The sequence below is a fragment of the Cherax quadricarinatus genome, chromosome 48, assembly GCF_038502225.1.
Source record: "Cherax quadricarinatus isolate ZL_2023a chromosome 48, ASM3850222v1, whole genome shotgun sequence".
In the NCBI taxonomy this organism is placed as follows: domain Eukaryota; kingdom Metazoa; phylum Arthropoda; class Malacostraca; order Decapoda; family Parastacidae; genus Cherax; species Cherax quadricarinatus.
The window spans coordinates 23,305,078-23,327,831 of NC_091339.1; the positions used below are offsets into that span (position 1 = coordinate 23,305,078).

General features: G+C 37.6%; 1 protein-coding gene across 5 annotated transcripts in view; it reads right to left on the reverse strand.

Annotated features, from left to right (window-relative positions):
* Positions 1–4,860: 4,860 nt before the first annotated feature.
* LOC128696082 (2-oxoadipate dehydrogenase complex component E1) overlaps positions 4,861–22,754 on the reverse strand; it is a 35,179-nt gene continuing 17,285 nt past the window's right edge. For 2 of the 5 annotated variants that reach the window (XM_053787135.2, XM_053787139.2), the window contains 9 exons: positions 20,882–21,017; positions 20,470–20,601; positions 13,490–13,625; positions 12,096–12,392; positions 10,797–10,999; positions 10,310–10,430; positions 9,333–9,521; positions 7,085–7,170; positions 4,861–5,431 (listed from right to left, as the gene is read on the reverse strand). In XM_053787135.2, the coding sequence (XP_053643110.1) occupies positions 5,327–5,431; positions 7,085–7,170; positions 9,333–9,521; positions 10,310–10,430; positions 10,797–10,999; positions 12,096–12,392; positions 13,490–13,625; positions 20,470–20,601; positions 20,882–21,017 (1,405 nt within the window). In that variant the 3' untranslated portion in view covers positions 4,861–5,326. Of the gene's footprint in view, positions 5,432–7,084; positions 7,171–9,332; positions 9,522–9,899; positions 10,214–10,309; positions 10,431–10,796; positions 11,000–12,095; positions 12,393–13,489; positions 13,626–20,469; positions 20,602–20,881; positions 21,018–22,754 lie in introns of those variants that run through there. The other 3 variants (XM_053787136.2, XM_053787137.2, XM_053787138.2) reach the window with 3 other exon arrangements.

A 22,754-nucleotide genomic window follows, 5' to 3' on the forward strand; every position in this document is an offset into this window, starting at 1 on the left:
AAATAATTTGATTTAACTATAATCAATAATATTTGTGCTTTAGCTTTACTGAAAAGCTTAAGTGTCAGTTGCTTAACCTAGCAATTTTTTCATAACACACCACTGGTTATTGAATTTATGTAGGTAAAGATTACTAAAAAGAATAAGAAGAAAATTGTCAAAGTGGGAAGTCTGAATGTGCATGGATGTTGTGCAAATGATAAGAAAGAGATGATTGTGGATGTTATGAATGAGAAGAAACTGGATGTCCTGGCTTTAAGTGAAACAAAGCTGAAGGGGGTGGGAGAGTTTCAATGGAGAGGAATAAATGGGATTAGGTCAGGGGTTTCAAATAGAGTTAGAGCTAAAGAAGGAGTAGCAATAATGTTGAAGGATAAGCTATGGCAGGAAAAGAGGGATTACAAATGTATAAATTCAAGGATTATGTGGAGTAAAATAAAGATTGGATGTGAAAAGTGGGTTATAGTAAGCGTGTATGCACCTGGAGAAGAGAGAAGTGTAGAGGAGAGAGAGAGATTCTGGGAAATGTTGAGTGAATGCGTGGGGAGTTTTGAATCAAGTGTGAGAGTAATGGTGGTTGGGGATTTCAATGCTAAAGTGGGTAAAAATGTTATGGAGGGAGTAGTAGGTAAATTTGGGGTGCCAGGGGTAAATGTAAATGGGGAGCCTTTAATTGAGCTATGTGTAGAAAGAAATTTGGTAATAAGTAATACATATTTTATGAAAAAGAGGATAAATAAATATACAAGGTATGATGTAGCACGTAATGAAAGTAGTTTGTTAGATTATGTATTGGTGGCTAAAAGGTTGATGGGTAGGCTCCAGGATGTACATGTTTATAGAGGGGCAACTGATATATTGGATCATTATTTAGTTGTAGCTACAGTTAGAGTAAGAGGTAGATGGGAAAAGAGGAAGGTGGCAACAACAAGTAAGAGGGAGGTGAAAGTGTATAAACTAAGGGAGGAGGAAGTTCGGGCGAGATATAAGCGACTATTGGCAGAAAGGTGGGCTAGTGCAAAGATGAGTAGTGGGGGGGAGGGGTTGAAGAGGGTTGGAATAGTTTTAAAAATGCAGTATTAGAATGTGGGGCAGAAGTTTGTGGTTATAGGAGGGTGGGGGCAGGAGGAAAGAGGAGTGATTGGTGGAATCATGAAGTAAAGGGTGTGATAAAAGAGAAAAAGGTAGCTTACGAGAGGTTTTTACAAAGCAGAAGTGTTATAAGAAGAGCAGAGTATATGGAGAGTAAAAGAAAGGTGAAGAGAGTGGTGAGAGAGTGCAAAAGGAGAGCAGATGAAAGAGTGGGAGAGGCACTGTCAAGAAATTTTAATGAAAATAAGAAAAAATTTTGGAGCGAGTTAAACAAGTTAAGAAAGCCTAGGGAAAGTATGGATTTGTCAGTTAAAAACAGAGTAGGGGAGTTAATAGATAGGGAGAGGGAGGTATTAGGTAGATGGCGAGAATATTTTGAGGAACTTTTAAATGTTGAGGAAGAAAGGGAGGCGGTAATTTCATGCACTGGCCAGGGAGGTATACCATCTTTTAGGAGTGAAGAAGAGCAGAATGTAAGTGTGGTGGAGGTACATGAGGCATTACGTAGAATGAAAGGGGGTAAAGCAGCTGGAACTGATGGGATCATGACAGAAATGTTAAAAGCAGGGGGATATATAGTGTTGGAGTGGTTGGTACTTTTGTTTAATAAATGTATGAAAGAGGGGAAGGTACCTAGGGATTGGCGGAGAGCATGTATAGTCCCTTTTATATAAAGGGAAAGGGGACAAAAGAGATTGTAAAAATTATAGAGGAATAAGTTTACTGAGTATACCAGGAAAAGTATACGGTAGGGTTATAATTGAAAAAATTAGAGGTAAGACAGAATGTAGGATTGTGGATGAGCAGGGAGGCTTCAGAGTGGGTAGGGGATGTGTAGATCAAGTGTTTACATTGAAGCATATATGTGAACAGTATTTAAGGGCAATGTGTGGTGTAAATATTATGCAGAAAATTCGGAGTGTGGAAATTAGGAAAAGGCGTGGAGTTAATAAAAGTATTAGTCAGAGGGCAGAAGAGGGGTTGTTGAGGTGGTTTGGTCATTTAGAGAGAATGGATCAAAGTAGAATGACATGGAAAGCACATAAATCTATAGGGGAAGGAAGGCGGGGTAGGGGTCATCCTCGAAAGGGTTGGAGAGAGGGGGTAAAGGAGGTTTTGTGGGCAAGGGGCTTGGACTTCCAGCAAGCGTGCGTGAGCGTGTTAGATAGGAGTGAATGGAGACGAATGGTACTTGGGACCTGACGATCTGTTGGAGTGTGAGCAGGGTAATATTTAGTGAAGGGATTCAGGGAAACCGGTTATTTTCATATAGTCGGACTTGAGTCCTGGAAATGGGAAGTACAATGGCTGCACTTTAAAGGAGGGGTTTGGGATATTGGCAGTTTGGAGGGATATGTTGTGTATCTTTATATGTGTATGCTTCTAAACTGTTGTATTCTGAGCACCTCTGCAAAATGTTTTCAGATACTTGGGAGTTGACGTGTCGGCGGATGGATTTATGAAGGATGAGGTTAATCAGTGATAATGTGTAAATGCAGCAGCGAGTGTGGTGAAAGTGTTGAATGATGATGAAAGTATTTTCTTTTTGGGGATTTTCTTTCTTTTTTGGGTCACCCTGCCTGGAAATGGGGTGGGAGACGGCCGTATATGCTTCTAAACTTGTTGCAAAAGCAGTGATAAAAAAAAAAAAAAAAAAAACATTGTGAACAGAGCATGTCAAAACAGGGGGTGAAAATGGATAATGGAATAAAAGTCCACATTAGGAGGACCAAGGTAGAAAAAACATCCAAGTTTGTGAAGATTATTCTTCCTACATTTTGTCATTCTCTCTGCAGTCAAAATAATCATAGAAGATGCATGTGAAGCTTTACTTTTATGCACTGTATGTGTAATCACAAAGTTCCTGGACTAGATTTTTAAACACGAGCCATTTCTCATCAAGACAGTGTGACTCAAAAGAAGAAAACACATGTATCATAACTCATTCCCTAGCTGTTTTTCTATAAGTTCTGTTATAAAAGCAAAAAAAAGTATTTGAATACCTATCTTCCTATTTTATTACTCAGCCCTTCAAAAGATACGTCCATCCAGTGCTACACAGTAAATGTATGAGAGCTGCTACTGTGACTTGACGTTTTGTGATGAAGACCTGGTGCACCACAAATTTATTCCACAGGGTCAAATATACTTTATAGTTTTTACATGACTGTTTTGAGCCACTAAGAAACACTTAGAGAATCTTCAATGATTGTCACCTCTTGTGGAATCAATACAGTGACCCAAACCCTCACAAAATGCTTTACATGACACAGCAATGAATGCTTTTCATCCACTACATAAAACTGGTAAGAAATAATACAAAACCCTAGAGGGATATATTAGATACAAAGTGTATTCAAATACTGCATTTCCCTTGAACAGCCTTATGTATCAGTCAAATGTACACAGTATTTAGGCTAAAGGAATTCACTCTTCTGGTTTGAATAATAAAAAAAAACCACTTGGGCATTCAGATGGAACAATAATATGTACTAAAGGCCAGATAAAAATAGCAGTCTAAATAAAGATACCATCAGCTTTTAACCCTTAAACTGTCCAAGCAGATCTATGTTCACATGCGTAGTGCTCCAAAAGTAGATATACGTGGTTAACGCTCTCGCTTCACACGGTGAGGGCCTGGGTTCGATTCCCAGCCAGAGTAGAAACATTGGACGTGTTTCTTTCCACCTGTTGTCTATGTTCCCCATCAGTAAAATGGGTACCTGGGTGTTAGTCGACTGGTGTGGGTCGCATCCTGGGACACTGACCTAAGGAGGCCTGGTCACAGACCGGGCCGCAGGGGCGTTGACCCCCGGAACTCTCTCCAGGTAAACTCCAGGTTACATACTTTCAAATGTTGAAAAAACGTAGATCTACGTTTGGCCAGTTTAAGGGTTAATGATTATGCACTAATGGCCCTGATGTTAGCTGCATTTTTAAATCTCAGTATTGCACAGCATCAAAGACTTAAGGTATTTTTTTTTTTAACACGTCGGCCATTTCCCACTGGAGCAGGGTGACCCAAAAAGAAAGAAAAAAAACTTTCATCATTCAACACTTTCACCATTACTCATACATAATCATTGTCTTTGAAGAGGCCCTATGATATGATAGCTTAGACCTTTTATCCTGTTAATATTTTATTTTCTACAGACATATGCTCATCTGATAAGCAGTAATTATTACCATATATCACCTGTATTAGCCATATACAAAAATTAATCTAAAGTTATCTTGACTACCATATTTAACCACAAGATTGGCAATGTGCTTTTAATATTACAGTCATGCATCGTTTAATGACAGGGATATGTTCTGAGAAATGCATCGTTACGCGATACCATCATTCTGTCAATGTCATAGTGTACTTACGCAAACCTAGGCTATATGGTATAGCCTCTTGCTCCTAGGCTACAAACCTGTACATCATGTTACTGTACTGAATACTATAGGCAATTGTTTCTTTTTTTTCATCATAAATTTGCTTGTAAGCAGATAATGCACCATGAGCATTCCTTTCTATTAATGAAAACCTTTCAGTGTTGAGGTCCATGTTTTCAGACTTTTTAAGGAGCTTGATTATATAATTATAATCATGGGGGAGCGCTAAAGCCGTATGATTATACAGCGCATGTGGGGGGGATGGAGGGTATTCAGGCTCAATTCAGGGAACCAGAGGACAGATCCAATTCCCTAGATCAAGAGCCCCTTCACCTGCATCAAGGAACCTCCCATGAAGGAGCTTGTTGAGGTCTGCAAAAGCTTCTGCTAAACTCTTCACTGTGAATTTTCTTTGGGGTTTTCTTCTTTTTCTTTTCCTGCAGTTTCCTTTTCTCTTACCTCTTCTTCAGCTATGGCAACATTAGTAGTGGATTTTGTATGCTTAGGGGCCATGATGAACAAAACATGAGATAAAATCAAGCACAGTGGAAAATGATGCTAGCAAGAGACGCGGTAAACACGTGATGTATGAGGCTGCTGCCGGCATAACACAGCATACTGTTTTACAGTAAACTTTTTTTGTAAGTAGAAAGAGTACACTCTAGACTAACGATTAAAAGTACAGTATAGTAATACATAAACCAGTAACATAGTTGTTTATTATCAAGTATATGTACTGTACATAATTGTATGTGCTATACTTTTATACGACTGCAGCGCATGGCATCATCATATATGCCATCCATTGTTGACCTAAATGTTGTTATGCAGCGCATGACTGTTTTTAGTCAGGTCAGCAAGTAAAAGTTTGATGCATAACATGTTGAACCTCCTGTTTGTGAAGTTCACCAATACCAACTGCTGTAGTACCCAGTACTTCCCGGCCAGCATACTGCAACTATAATAAATGGAAGGCATTAATTTGCATGTAAAATTAATTAGAACTGCATTGCGAAGAATAACTTTAGCTCTATAACGAAATTTTATGATCATGAGAATGCAATATAGGATTTAACTGAAATATAAGTTTGATATGTTTAAAGAGAAGGCTAAAGTCTCTATCTATTTGTAACTATCAGTAGTCCAATTATGACCCACCAAACTGCAACATGGCTACTGTATAATGGGGAGAAGTTGGGTATATGATAAAATTTAACAGGAAATTTATTTAATCTTTAATTTTTGTTCTGTGGCTGATTTTTCCGGTACAAAAATTAAAAGTATATAAAATATGATAACTGTCCATGTTTCTTAACTTAGTTCTCTCCAATATACATCTTCAAAACCTGACAAATAGCAAATTATCAATGCAAATACTTTATTTTTCATGGATAAGGATAGTGTGTGTAAAGGTAGAAAGCTGAAAGTGAACAATGATAAGAGTAAGGGTATCAAACAATTTAGATAAAGAAAAATTGGATATTGCATTGGAGGGAGGGAGTATGGAAGAAGGGAATGTTTTCAGATATTTGGGAGTTGACTTATCAGCAGATGGGTTTATTAACGATGAGGTTAACCATAGAATCGATGAAGGGAAAAAGGTGAGTGGTGCATTGAGGTATTTGTGGAAACAAAAGAATTTTATCCATGGATGCAAAGAAGGAAATGAACAAGAGTATAGTGATACCAACACTCTTATATGGGTGTGAAGCATGGGTTGTAAATGCTGCAGTGAGGAGGCAGTGATGTCCTGTCTAAGAACAATGTGTGGTGTAAATATTATGCAGAGAATTCGGAGTGTGAAAATTAGGAGGTGTGGTTATTAAAAGTGTTAGCCAGAGGGCTGAAGAGGGGTTGTTGAGGTGGTTTGGTCATTTAGAGAGAATGGAACAAAGTAGAATGACTAGGAGAGCACTTAAAACTGTTGGGGAAGGAAGGCGGGGTAGGGGTTGTTCTCGAAAGGTTAGAGGGAAGGGGTAAAGGAGGTTTTGTGGGCAAAGGGCTTGGACTTTCAGCAAGCATGCGTGAGCGTGTTAGATGGGAGTGAATGGAGACGAATGGTTTTTGGGACCTGACGAGCTGTTGGAGTGTGAGCAGGGTAATATTTTGTGAAGGGATTCAGGAAAACCGGTTAGCTGGACTTGAGTCCTGGAAATGGGAAGTACAGTGCTTGCACTTTAAGGTGGGGTTTGGGATATTGGCAGTTTGGAGGGACTTCTGAACTATCGTATCTGAGCGCCTTTGCAAAGACTGATTCTGTATGAGTGATTGTGAAAGTGTTGAATGATGATGAAACTTTTTTTTTCTTTCTTTGTGGGTCACCTTGCCTCGGTGGGAAACGGCCGATGTGTTAAAAAAAAATGGAGAAGCACTTCACGGCTTTTCTTAGGCTTTGAAGAACTGTCAGCTTCTCTACTTTTGCACTTTGGGGCCATTATTATGCAAAATTAAAGAAGTATTTTTCAGCCACAGTAAACCATGGATACCAAATCAGTGGATAAGGGGGTTCTACTGTATAAAATATTGAAATGTGTATGAGTTGCTCGCTTAAGCTGCATTGTTCCTTAAATTTACACTATCTACATTAATGAATATAAACATCAAGCAATACCTTTGTTGAACACAAGTTTTCAAATCGTGAGTGCACAAAAACCCAAGCTCCCATGTTGCGGTGTTCCTCTTGCGACCAAACAAATGCTGAGGATATACATAATTACAATTACATAATAGATTTTCAACAATGGTAAACAATATCATATTATAATGTGATAACTGCTATCTCATTAGGAAGTAGTTTTTTCTATAATTAGAAATTCAGAAAAAAACATTCTCCATTACATAATCTCAATCTTGCAAGTCATCTTGTTATTCAGTGCTAGTAGGGGAATGATAGTATGGTATGTTTACTAAATGCCATTAACAAATTTTGCTGCACTATGTACAATTTCTTGCAATTCTATACAGCATCTCCTCACCTAGCGACATACTTGTTTACCGACGTATCGGACTTACAACGGGTTGTCTGACCAGTATGCATACCTAAATGTATATTAGAGCTGATTTCCTCTATTTTGTTCAGTACAATACAGTGGCACCACGAGTTTTGAACTTAATCCATTCCAGGAGCTAGTTCTAAAGTCAAGACGTTCGAAACTCGAAGCAATATTTCCCACGAGAAATAATGTACATGCAATTAATCCGTTCCTGAAACCAAAAAAAAAAAAAAAATACATTTTGCAGAGATTAATTATAGTTTTACATACACACAACAAATATACATAGTACAATTAGTAATAGATAAATAAACATATAAAATAACATTTTTACTTACCTTTATTGAAGATTATTGATGGTATCTGGAAGATAGGGAGGAGGAGTGAGGGAGCACTTATTGCTTGGAAGGGGAAACCCCGGGCAGGCGGACAGGTCTGGTACGCGGTTAGAAATACAGGGCATGTTCGATACTTGGGACAAAATTGGTGTGAAAAAAGCATTCGAAACTCGAAGCGTTTGATAGTCAATACGTTCGAAACTCGGGGTTCCACTGTACACAGTACACTAGTGCATAAACATTAAAAAATATGCTAGAAATGCTACAACTAGTTCAAAGGTGACATTAAAACAATATCAAAGATTGGTGACACAAACCCACTACCATTATAGTATGCTCCTCACTTAGCAACGAATTTGAAAGTTAAGACACACGTGCAACATCTGGATATCTTTATTGTAGACGTTTCGCCATCCAGTGGCTTTATCAATACAGATTCTAGGACATAATTGGAAGACAGTAGAACTATATACAAAAGATGAGGTAATCAATCCCTCAGCCTTGGAGTTAGTGTTCACAGCATCGTGGTGGAGGAGAATCTGGAGCAAAGGCAAGAAGACTGGCGGTTATATAGGCGTCAGTGGATAAGGACGTGCAGCAGACGAGGGCATAGTCACTGGTAGGCGGGATTCCCCAGTGGAAGTAGTTCCTTCCCAAAGAGATGGGCTAGTTGTAGCAGCCGTGAAGAAGGTCTTGTAGATGTCCTCTGAACCAAGATTCCATGATGTTGCAGTGTCTGACAAGTTGTGCAAGAAAGGTATAAAATACCGACAATATGAAAGTTGACACACATGTGAACACTACCTCCAAGGCTGAGGGACTGATTACCTCATCTTTTGTATGTAGTTCTACTGTCTTCCAATTATGTCCTAGAATCTGTATTGATAAAGCCACTGGATGTTGCACATGTGTCTTAACTTTCATATTGTCGGTATTTTACACCTTTCTTGCACAACTTGTCAGACATTGCAACATCATGGAATCTTGGTTCAGAGGACATCTACAAGACCTTCTTCACGGCTGCTACAACTAACCCATCTCTTTGGGAAGGACCTACTTCCACTGGGGAATCCCGCCTACCAGTGACTATGCCCTCGTCTGCTGCACGTCCTTATCCACTGACGCCTATATAACCGCCAGTCTTCTTGCCTTTGCTCCAGATTCTCCTCCACCACGATGCTGTGAACACTAACTCCAAGGCTGAGGGATTGATTACCTCATCTTTTGTATATAGTTCTACTGTCTTCCAATTATGTCCTAGAATCTGTATTGATAAAGCCACTGGATGGCGAAACGTCTACAATAAAGATATCCAGATGTTGCACATGTGTCTTAACTTTCATATTGTCGGTATTTTATACCTTTCTTGCACAGCAACGAATTTGTTTACTGATGTGGTCTTAGGAACGAAACTCCGTCATTAAGTGAGGAGAGGCTGTACTTAGATCATTATCTGTTGAACAGAAGTTAACATATTGGGTTAACAATATGTCCAAAAATATTCCCCCCAAAAATGGGTTAAACTAACTCTTGGCCTTCTTGTACTTCAGCAATTCATTGTTGATGTCGTTGGTTGGGAATGGACAGAGACACTCCAGCCGGATGATTGCAGTGTCTGTGATGCCACGAGCTTCTCTTTCGCTCACTAAAGCATAATAGTGTTTCCCACTCACAAAAATTATTTTCTTGACACTGTCAGGGTTAACATTTTTGTCACCTAAAAAAAGAAAATTAAGTTTTGCATTAATGAAAGTAGGCTGACATATTGTTAGTCTTTCCAGGATATTGCACTATCTTAAAACTTTTTAAACCTAATTTCAAAATAAGAATCTCTAAGAATATCAGTCACTGTAAAGAATAAAAGCCACACTACCATGGCTGTAATAATTCACACCCAACTCAAAATTAAGATGAACTGTTCATCCTGGACAACAATTAAGTCATGAGTCGATAACAGTCAAGGACAGAAGAATTTCTTCACAAATTAATGGACTAATTGTGAATTAGCCACCGCACATGTTGGAATATTCTAATAAAGTAGACAATAACATTTCACTTGAGATATGTTCCAGAAAAATTGAGCTATACGTGAAAACATGATACGTGTAGTGAATCTAGTCATCCAGCATTTTTTCAATTTTATTTAGCTGTATTGACCACTTTTCCATTTTTTTCAATGTGCCATAATTTGGTTACTTATCACACAAGCTCTTATCTTCTGCTCATTGTCTCTAATCAAAGAAATTTTTGATGCCCTCACCTCATAAGCCTGGGCTGAATCACTCGTGTGTGCACCACCTTTTGGCATATCTTTTGCCTCTATTTTCTTTACTAGAGGCACAGTTTTATGCTTAAACTTCTTGGCATCTTCCCCTAAGCTAGACTGCTTCTTTGATGCTAACACTGTTACTAAAGGAAAGTGAAAGTATTGTGTTGTATGTAAATACATCTATTTCCATAGCATTTTATATTGTCAAGCACATGCATGTTAAGCTTACAACTCACCAATGATGGGGTGGAAGTGTGTTCCAGGAGCCATGTCTTCCAGATCAGATGATGCAGCTGGTAGACGGAGAATCATCTTAGGACCAGCAATGATAAGAGGTTTGCGGTAGTTTCTCAGCATCTGCCAGAAGTAATCAATCAATAGACTTCACTGAAAAAAAACATGGATAATTACAGCTCCTAAGTTACTATCAATTGAGAAATATGTATGCTATGGGCCCTGCTTGTCTTAATTAAGAGTGCTAAATACATAGATGAAAAACAAAATTTTTTATAGAAAGTTTATACACGTGTATAAAAATGTAAAGCTATAAGTGCACTGAATACATTTTTCAAATTAGTGTATTTACATTATCATAAGTAACATCATGGCAAGCAACAAATGAACAATGACTCATCAACTTGTATTTTTAGAAAAATACAAATACATGTATTAGGATATGTTTCTTGACAAGTAATTTCCAGACTAACTACACCCTCATCTTACCTGTCTCCGGAGTAAATGGAAATACTGTGCAGGAGTTGTTGGATTGACAATAATCCAGTTGACATCTTCTCCATCTGGAGAAGTTTCACTAGAGTCGCAGTTTTGCAGGAAGCGTTCAATATGACATGATGAGTGCTCTGGGCCGGCACCATCATATCCATGAGGCAGAACCATTACTAGGCCACTTTGTGTCAACCATTTTCCTACATATATTAACTTTCATAAATAATAAAAGAATAATAAAAGAAAGGTGAAGAGAGTGGTGAGAGAGTGTCAAAGGAGAGCAGATGATAAAGTGGGAGAGGCATGGTCAAGAAATTTTGATGAAAATAAGAAAAAATATTGGAAAGCCTAGGGAATGAGTGGATTTGTCAGTTAAAAACAGAGTAGGAGAGTTAGTTGATAGAGAGATGGAGGTATTGGGTAGATGGTGGGAATATTTTGAGGAACTTTTAAATGTCGACGAAGAAAGGGAGGCAGTAATTTCATGCACTGGCCAGGGAGGCATACCATCTTTTAGGAGTGAAGAAGAGGAGGATGTGAGTGTGGGGGAGGTTCATGAGGCATTACATAGAATGAAAGGGGGTAAAGCAGCTGGAACTGACGGGATCATGACAGAAATGTTAAAAGCAGGGAGGAATATAGTGTTGGAGTGGTTGTTATTTTTGTTTAATAAATGTATGAAAGAGGGGAAGGTACTTAGGGATTGGCAGAGAGCATGTATAGTCCCTTTATATAAAGGGAAGGGGGACAAAAGAGATTGTAAAAATTATAGAGGAATAAGTTTACCGAGTATAACAGGAAAAGTGTATGGTAGGGTTATTATTGAAAGAATTAGAGGTAAGACAGAATGTAGGATTGCGGATGAGCAAGGAGGTTTTAGAGTGGGTAGGGAATGTGTAGCTTTTCCTGAGGGAAAAGCATCAACAGAAAAGACACCAAGAGCAATAATGAAAATTATCATATGAATTAAGTCATCCTAGTAATAAAATGGTTATACCAAGTGTCAGATCAACCAGGCTGTGATGGATATGTGGGCTGACAGACCACCAATGACAACAGTCAGGTTGACCAGTCAATCAAAAGAAAAGTTTGACCCCAGGCCAGGCTGCAAGGGTAGAAAAACTTAAAACTGGTCACAGGAATATATCACAGGTATATGTACCTATATAAAAGGTGAATGCACATGGCATTACAGTGAATTACACTACCAATAACTTTAATTATAAACACAGAAGTAATCTATCTAAAATGAAGAAGACCTGCAGTTGCTCTTAAGAAAAAATATACTGTACTTACTTTCTCCTGATGATACAAATGTATCAATCATAATTTGGGCACCATTGTAGAAGTCTCCAAACTGTGCCTCCCATATACAGAGCGTGTTTGGGCTTTCCACTGACATTCCATATTCAAAGCCAAGTACTGCTTCTTCAGAAAGAATGCTGTTGGCAACTTCAATGTGTCCAGCTTGTTCTTCACTCATATGATTAAGAGGAATATACATTTCATCAGTTGCCTGATCAACCAACATGCAATGCCGTTGTGAGAATGTACCTCGGCCCACATCTTGACCACTTAAACGTATATTGAAACCTTTAAGAAAAAAATTCTGTTACTGAAAAATATAGAGGAAAAATGCTTTCATCTTTCAAAGACTTGGGACTTTAAGTGTGTGTATTTCAATAATTTTTTGCTTAAATTTCTACTGGTATTCTATTGGAATTACTCTGCCATACAAATAACCAATTCATACTGAATCTTCTCTACATGTTAACCCATAAATAGTATTCTGCTTACAATTCAAGCTGATTTTAATTTGCTCTCTTTTTTAAATGCACCATTAATAAATTCAAACTTTTATCAGTTTTGCCATTTCCATTATTACATTCCCTTTACAAAAGCATACAAATAGTCACCTTGGAATTTACATACATTTTTTTTTATTCACTCACCTTAAATAAGGTATTATATAACAAATTTTCTTTTTAAATAAAATAATAGCTATATTAAATCAATCAGAAGCCTTGCCACCAGAAACATCTTCTAATTCGTCTACTGAAGTTGACAACGAATCAACACCACCTTCCTCAACTCCACCACCGCCTTCTCCACCTCGCTCACGTCGATTACCTGGAACACCATGGGTTGAACACAAAGGACTCACATTCTACACCACGATGCAATACCCCACACGAATGGCTCGCCTAGAACTCATCCAACATCTCCAAGACAACACTGCAACGTACCAAAGCGACGAAAGACCATACCCTACCTTCAAACAGATACTCCACCAACTCCAAACCAACGAACTCTACTACAGCTCTCCCATACGTGTGCTACAAATCTCTCGAACAAAATTCAATGCACTGAAAAATGGTTCAAGACAATAACCAACTCATCCTGCTTGCTTGCCTTCTGACACTCCCAGCTCCTACCACTGCCTTCGCCATCCTCTCCTAGTGAGCCAAGTAACGACATCATTCAAGCCTCTCCATCTACGTCTCCAGGACTTCAGTACCACATGTCCCAAAGTGGTTGGGCCACTTGCCTTAATTCCTCCTCTTCCCCTCCTTCCCATCCTTTTCCAGTTATTTCCATCCTTCCTTATCCTTCTTCCTTCCCATCTCACGACAGCTCTCGTCGTCTTATTCGATTCAATTCGATTAAATCCACAAAAAACTATACTTAACTATTACCAAGTATACCTTGATGCAATACTGAAGCCATGGCCAAAGCCTCACAAGTTGCCCAGTCCAAGCAACGTCCTTCGGTAAGTTTCTGAAGACGGGTGTCAATGTGGCTTCTTTTAAGTTGCTTACTGACATTCTGTTGACATGTATACATATGGGATACATTAAGTTTTATTTTTCTTTAACTATAATTTAAATTAGTAAGAATATGAACATGCATATGTATCTGTGCACAAATATACAAAGAAAAATAGTGACAAAACATTAAAAAGCTGAATAAATCAATAGGGAAAAAAAACATATAACAATTAATAATTATTAAACACACCAACTGTTTCCCACAGAGATAGGGTGACCCCAAAAAACTTAACACATTCACCATCAGTCATTCAACTGCTGTCTTGCCAAAAGTGTGCTGATACCACAATTCAGATGACCCTTTAAAGTGCTACATCTTCACCCCTCCTTGAGGCTGCAGGCACTGTACAGTACCTCCCACCTCCAGAACTTAAGTCCAGCTAACTGGTTTTCCCTGAATTTCTTCATGTTACCTTGCTCACACTCCAATAGCATGTCAAGTCATACAAAACTTTTCTCCACTGCTCTAACATCCATGCACAAGCCTGTTGGATGTTCACACCCCTAGCAATAAAAAACCTTGTTCACCAACCCTTCCTGGGATGACCCATGCACCTCCTTTCTTTCACTCCAGATTTATGTATCTTTTCAGTCATCTTATTCAGCTATATCCTTTCTAATTGCCCAAACCACCTCAATAACCCCCTCGTCAGTTCTCTAAATTATACCTCTGGTAATTCCACACCATCTTCTAATCTTAACATTGAATTCTCTGCGTAATATTCACACCTAACACATCTCTCAAACATAACATCTCCACTACCTCCAGTCTTACTGCTGGCAGAAGTAATGTAGGAAAACATGAAAGGACTACTTTATTCCCAGGAATGACTCTTGTTTGTGGCTGAACTCTTGCAATTTATGATGATTAATTTATTTGGATTTTTCTTAACAGTGCTTAACAGTAGCCAAAAGGTTTTAGGAATATTATTTTTCTGTGTGTGCTTCCAATTTTTCTCCATGGGGAAGTGGAACAGAATTCTTCCTCTGTTAGGCATGCGTGTCGGAGGAGGTGACTAAAATGCTGGGAACGAGGGGCTAGTAACCCCCTTCTCCTGTATATATATTATTAACCCTTTCAGGGTCCAAGGCCCAAATCTGAAGTGGTGCCCCAGTGTCCAAGAATTTTCCCCCCAAAAAATTTGTTATTTTTTCTTATGAAATAGTAGAGAATCTTTTTGTGAAGGTAATAAAACAAAAAGTACGAAATTTGATGGAAAATTGACGAAATTATGCTCTCGCAAATTTTGATGTGTCAGCGATATTTACGAATCGGCGATTTTGCCGACTTTGACTTCCATTTTAGGCCAATTACATCATTCCAGTCAACCAAATTCTTAGCTATTTTACTAGTATTACTTCTATTCTATCGATTGAGCACAAGAAATCGCCAAGTCAACTGTTTCAACTACAAAATAAAGTGATCGGAAATTGGTAATTTGGCCAATTTAACACAAAGTTCAAAATATTCCAATTTCAAAATAGCATCCAGAATAAACAATGTAGGCATTCCTGGCACTAAACTAACATCTCCTCGGTTCATTAGTTACGCTTTGAGGCTTTACAAATAAATCCCATTTTTATTTTTTATTTACATAATGAATTTTTATTCACACCAAAAAATAGAAGATTTACTGTTATGCAATATTGTAATAATTGTATAAATATCATCACCACATTTGTGAATGTGTATTAGATCCACCAGCTGGCATGTATTAGACGTGTGAGGTCGTTTGTTTACTCTTGAACATCGACAAAAATTTAACATTTCCGCTACTTTGAGCTCAGTTTCAAGCCATTTCCGGTGCTAAAACCAATCAAAATCATCTCTATTTCTGTAATATGTCTTCCATTCTATCAAATGAGACCAAGAAATTGCAAATACAACTATAAAAAACATATGAAAAAACACTGCAAAGTTGCTGTTTTAATCGAAAATCTTGGTTTCAGTTTTTTTCTCTCATTATACACAGTGTGCTGCAGGATTTGTTTTATGTGGTGCACACATACCACATAGATGTATTCTCTCATATCTAGGCCCAAGTGTACCACTCACAGTTTATCAGAGTGAGCTGAGCTCATGACGTAGATCTACGGTTTGGACACTGAACGCAAAGCCGTAGATCTACGGGACGGACCCTGAAAGGGTTAAACTTCAAGAGAAACTTTCGTTTTTCTTTTTGGGCCAATCTGCCTCGGTGTCAGAAATAAATATTAAAATTGTAAGGGTTAATATATGTGCCTAAGGTATATAGTATATGCAATGAAATGATGCTGAGAGAAATTAATAGATAGCACCAGTATGAGACACTGTATACAGCACAGTACTAATTATATGTAAAAGTACCATCTGACCTTATGACTAAGCTTGGTTCCTACCAACTGGTCGTAAGTCAAAGTGGACGTAAGTTGAACCTTTGAAAATTGCCGACATACTGGGTAGGGCATAATGTCCAACCTTTGCTATATAAACTACCTACATAGTACTGTAATGTAATGTACAATCATTATTTCATTCTTTTTACCATAATTTACTTCTATAGATATATTTTAATCATTTATGTACTGTATAATATGTATACATGGTAGTGAACTGTATTGTAAATTTTACATCTCATACAGTATCATATGTTACTGTTATCTTTAAGTATTGTCAACACAGTGGAATGGGAGAATACCACTGGTAGTGCCATCATGCCAGAATGTCCTCTAATCTATGCCCTAAGTAAAGAGAAACAACTCTGGAACATATGTAATACGTATCTGGCTGGCTGGCTAGCAGGCCGGCTGGCCTTTGTGTGGGTGGGTGGGTGGTTGCCTGACTGACTGAATTTGGCTCTCTCTCTCTCTGTCTCTATCTCTCTCTCTCTCTGTCTCTATCTCTCTCTCTCTCTCACAGTTACACATAAGTAAAGTTATCATACATAGTATAAATTACCTAGGATAACCCAAAAAATCCAGACAGTGGATCTGTGCTCTAGTGCCCTAAATTAATAATAATATTAATAATAATTATTACAGTATTATTATTACAATAATATGTATGTACTAATATTGATAATAATATTATTATTATTAAACTATAATATAATTACTTACCTTAACAATTAAACTGTCCAAACATAGATCTACGTCCACGTGCGAGGGGCTCTGAACGTAGATCTACGTTTTCTTTTTACATGCTTTCAAATGGGGAAAATCAAGGTTGGAGCGCTACGCATGTGAACGTAGATCTACGTTTGGACAGTTTAAGGGTTAAAATATCTGTAGTCTTAATGTAGAGTGAGAGGTGAGTAAACTAGATTAAATGAATAAATGAGAGAGAGAGAATGAGTGTGTAGAAGGTTTGCAAGTTTTGTAAACAAACCAGTTGTTGTTGTCACCAGCCCGGACATGAATGGGTTTTGTTCACTCTGTCAAGCCGACCAGAAAAACATCTCATAATAATGTTAATTTATATGTTCATATGTTACATAGCATGTTTATTATATAATTTTGAAAAAAATCATAGATGGATTATGCAATATGTCTATATTAACATTTTACACACATTTAATGTGCCTCAGAGTGATTATTATTGTTTTTTTTTTTGTTTCTCTTTTAAACAAGTCGGCCGTCTCCCACTGAGGCAGGGTGACCCAAAAAAGAAAGAAAATCCCCAAAAAGAAAATACTTTCATCATCATTCAACACTTTCACCTCACTCACACATAATCACTGTTTTTGCAGAGGTGCTCAGAACACAACAGTTTAGAAGCATATACGTATAAAGATACACAACATATCCCTCCAAACCGCTAATATCCCGAAGCCCCCCCCTTTAGAGTGCAGGCATTGTACTTCCCATTTCCAGGACTCAAGTCCAGTTATATAAAAATAACCGGTTTCTTTGAATCCCTTCACTAAATATTACCCTGCTCACACTCCAACAGATCGTCAGGTCCCAAGTACCATTCGTCTCCATTCACTCCTATCTAACACGCTCACGAACGCTTGCTGGAAGTCCAAGCCCCTCACCCACAAAACCTCCCTTACCCCTTCCTTCCAACCTTTTTGAGGACGACCCCCACCCCGCCTTCCTTCCCCTACAGACTTATACACTCTCCATGTCATTCTACTTTGATCCATTCTCTCTAAATGACCAAACCACCTCAACAACCCCTCTTCAGCCCTCTGACTAATACTTTTATTAACTCCACACCTTCTAATTTCCACACTCCGAATTTTCTGCATAATATTTACACCACACATTGTGTTATTATTATTATTAATATGGCATCATCAAGACCAGTTACACACTCTTAATGATTTTAATGTGTACCTGCATTGCCAGCACAGGCGTAAGATGTGGAGCTTAAAGCAGTTAAGTTCATATTTTATTCATTCTAGAGTGTATATCAGGTTTTTGTTATTTATATTGTTTATTATGATAGGAGTGAATGGAGACAAATGGTTTTTAATACTTGACGTGCTGTTGGAGTGTGAGCAAAGTAACATTTATGAAGGGATTCAGGGAAACCGGCAGGCCGGACTTGAGTCCTGGAGATGGGAAGTACAGTGCCTGCACTCTGAAGGAGGGGTGTTAATGTTGCAGTTTAAAAACTGTAGTGTAAAGCACCCTTCTGGCAAGACAGTGATGGAGTGAATGATGGTGAAAGTTTTTCTTTTTCGGGCCACCCTGCCTTGGTGGGAATCGGCCGGTGTGATAATAAAAAAAAAAATATATAAATTATGCCATATTAGATGAATTGTGATAGATAAATAAGCCGTAGAGCGATATCAGCGTCATATTGAAGACATGACAACTCTGCTTCATGTGTAATACCTGTTGGTTCATGAGCAGCTCTGAGATAGAGACAAGCAGACAGAAAGACAGACACACAGGTAGACTGAAAGACAGACACACACAGGAAGACATAAAGACAGATAGAGAGACAGGCAGATAGATACAGACAGATAGACAGATACCGACAGATACAGACAGACTGATATACAGGCAGACAGATAGAGACAGGTTTATGTGCAACAGTGAAAACAAATAAAGAGAGTTCGAGAGTAAGAGCCTTTCTTGCCTACTTGCCACAATCTCCAGTGCAAGATTCAGACTTCTTCTTAGGGGCCATGGTGAAATTTACTGTCCAGTTAGTACAGTTAATACAGTGTGATGCTGCTGATAGGGTAGGGTTACTCAAACTGATGCTGCCTGCATGGCGCATTGCCGCCGTGAGTATCGTCAAATATTGCACAGCGGTATGCATCAGCCGGCCCAGCCCAACTGCCAGATGCATGGCTGTAAGTCGAATGGACATATGTCGAGCAGGTCATAAGTCGGATGGTAGGTGTAGTTGCTAATTTTGATGCTGCAGGTGCAATTCCTAAGGTAAAATAATTAACTTAACAATCATTTGGTTCTCATTACAATTAAATATTAAAAAGCTGCAACCAAATTTCTAGATCAATGGCCACATTTCAAGCACTATATTTATATTGCCTTATTTTTTGTTTCTAAATATGACATGGAGAGCGTATAAATCTGTAGGGGAAGGAAGGCTTGGTAGGGATCGTCCTCGAAAAGGTTGGAGGGAGGGGGTAAAGGAGGTTTTGTGGGCAAGGGGCTTGGACTTCCAGCAAGCGTGCGTGAGCATGTTAGATAGGAGTGAATAGAGACGAATGGTATTTGGGACCTGACGAGCTGTTGAGTGTGAGCAGGGTAATATTTAGTGAAGGGATTCAGGGAAACTGGTTATTTTATATAGCCAGACTTGAGTCCTGGAAGTGGGAAGTACAATGCCTGCACTTTAAAGGAGGGGTTTGGGATACTGGCAGTTTGGAGGAATATGTTGTGTATCTTTATACGTATATGCTTCTAAACTGTTGTGTTCTGAGCACCTCTGCAAAAACAGTTATTATGTGTGAGTGAGGTGAAAGTGTTGAATGATGATGAAAGTACGTATTTTCTTTTTGGGGATTTTCTTTCTCTTTTTGGGTCATCCTGCCTCGGTGGGAGACGGCAGACTTGTTGAAAAAAAAAAAATACAGTATAATGTTATCTTTTATCAGCAACATATCACCCACACAGTGGGCTTTATCAAGTTACAATCTGATCTGTTTATGACTTGATAAAGCACCTTGTGGGTATTATGGAGTACTGTATTAAAATATTCATATATGTCATTTTCTGTGTAGTATACTGAAAGTGGAAAATGACATTATGTATGGAGCATTATTTTATGTATAAATATTTTAATGTAGTACTCTGTAATAGTGGGTAAAACATTGTTAATAGAGGATTGCATTATAATGTACGTGTGTCTTTATCCTGAAGACTATGGAATTCTCATGAATGTATGGATTTAAGAAAATAAAACAAAAATAAAAGTATGAAACTTTAAAAAAAATACAGTGGACCCCCGGTTTATGATCAGCTCCCAATGCGACCAATTATGTAAGTTTATTTATGTAAGTGCGTTTGTACATGTATGTTTGGGGGTCTGAAATGGACTCATCTAACACAATATTCCTTATGGGAACAAATTCGTTCAGTAATGGCACCTGAACATACTTCTGGAATGAAATAATATTGTAAACCGGGGGTCCACTGTATTTTGTTTGTTTGGTTTTATTTACAAAGCACTAAAACTGTTAGAGTATTCAGCACATTAAACATATTCCATTTCTAACTATAAAGTTTACACTTATCATTATAGACTGTATTGTACTATACTGTACTAACACAGCATGACAAATGAATAAGGATATAAAAAATGGAACTTCAGAAATTTTAGAATATGAAACTGAAAATTATAAATCATACTGAGTAGAGTATTACAAGACAATACTTACAAATCCCTCAGGTACGTAGACAGACTTTGCTCCTAAATACTTAAGAGAAGCAATATCCACTCCAGTGTCCCAAACTTCAATGGCCCCAGGAGCATGAACAAGCCCTGACCACTGCTTTTCTAGTTGGGTAGCCTGAAATAAGATAATAAAGAGTAATCACTCTTTACAAGGGTAAGTAAACATCTAATTTCAACATACATTCTCCATTTCAAAATGAGTATTACATCTATTTTTTTCTCTCCAAATTTTCTGTTTATACTGGCAGACTATTTATCCTTACATCTGCCATAATTAACATTAGCAAAAATATTAGGTCAGCATTTAATTTTCTATTAAGAACATTTTTCATTAAAATTTCACTGATAAATATCAATTAGAGCATTTACCCTCTGAATAAACTATATCGGTATACCTTTGGAACATGAGAATCGACTAGTTTGAACTGCTCAGCTAGAAATGCCATGTGATCACTTGTAGTTTTCACAACCTCTTCCTGGGTTAGTATGCCTTCTGTCACCAAGGAATCAGCATATGTGTCTGGCACACTCCTGTAAGTCAGATACTGACACATTAGGCCCCCCCCAAAAAAAAAAATCACACCTACTCAAATATTAATCGTGCTTATAACCTGATCTAATGCACATCATTTTCTCATTGCATATCTGTTATTTCCTCATTTTTCTATATTTTTTTTATAAAAGAAATATCAGAAATGACTTTTCTTTCAGTAACACCTTAAACATAAGACAGCACTGGTATGAAATACTGTACACAGCATAGTATTAATTTTTTTTTTTTTCAACAAGTCGGCCGTCTCCACCGAGGCAGGGTGACCCAAAAATGAAAGAAAATCCCCAAAAAGAAAATACTTTCATCATCATTCAACACTTTCACCTCACTCACACATAATCACTGTTTTTGCAGAGGTGCTCAGAATACAACAGTTTAGAAGCATATACGTATAAAGATACACAACATATCCCTCCAAACTGCCAATATCCCAAACCCCTCCTCTAAAGTGCAGGCATTGTACTTCCCATTTCCAGGACTCAAGTCCAGCTATATAAAAATAACCGGTTTCCCTGAATCCCTTCACTAAATATTACCCCGCTCACACTCCAACAGCTCGTCAGGTCCCAAATACCATTCGTCTCCATTCACTCCTATTTAACATGCTCATGCACACTTTCTGGAAGTCCAAGCCCCTCGCCCACTAATTATAGTTGCCAATTTTGACACTGAAGTTGCAAATCCTAAGGTAAAATAATTAACTTAGCAATCATTTGGTTCTCATTACAACTGAATATTAAAAGCTGCAACCAAATTTCTAGACCAATGGCCACATTTCAAGCACTATTTATATTATCTTTATTTTTGTTTTAGATATGATTACACTATTGACAGATATTACATTTTCATTACTGTATGTGTAAAAGGAATACACCTTATAGATTCCGAGTCCTTACGACTATGGTGAGAAATAGTACAAAACAGACATGATGAATAAAGATAAATGCAGTATAATGTGATCTTTTATTGGCAACATTTCACCCACACAGCAGGCTTTATCAAGTCAGTCAGATCTATTTGACTTGATAAAGAACTGTGTAGGTGAAACACTGTCAATAAAGGATTGCATTATACTGTATTTATGTGTCTTTATCCCTAAGACTATGGAATTCTCATGAATGTGTTTAATGAAATAAAACAAATGGAAATTAAACTATGTATCATCTTTAAAAAATATTTGATTTGTTGGTTTGGTTTTATTTACAAAGCACTAAAACCATTTGGTTATTTAGCACTTTAAACCTATTCCATTTCCCACTATAAAATTTACACTTACCATTATAGACTTGCAACTGCCTTATCCAATTCACTCATTACATTACTCAAAATTACAAAATATCGGTAAAAACTATTGAAAGTATTTTTCACATTCCACATCCTTAATTTGTTTAGAGTCATCAGCTGTAGGTTTCAGTAACATTATGCTTTAATTATACAATAAGAAAATTGTGACATTCTTAATTAAAAGTAAGAATCTAAGAAAAATACAGAACAATGAAGGAACAAGAAGATGAACACTGTAATGGACTAAGGATGTGCAACTATACATTCCTGTAAGCTATGTGGTGGGATGTACAATTGTACATGCTGAACATCTACTGTTGGTCTTCTAATTAATGACAAGGAATGTTTAATGGACATGTACTATAAATCTGATTTATAAAGTCATACAAATTATTATGTGTTACTTAGTATATTCACAGAAAACACTAAAC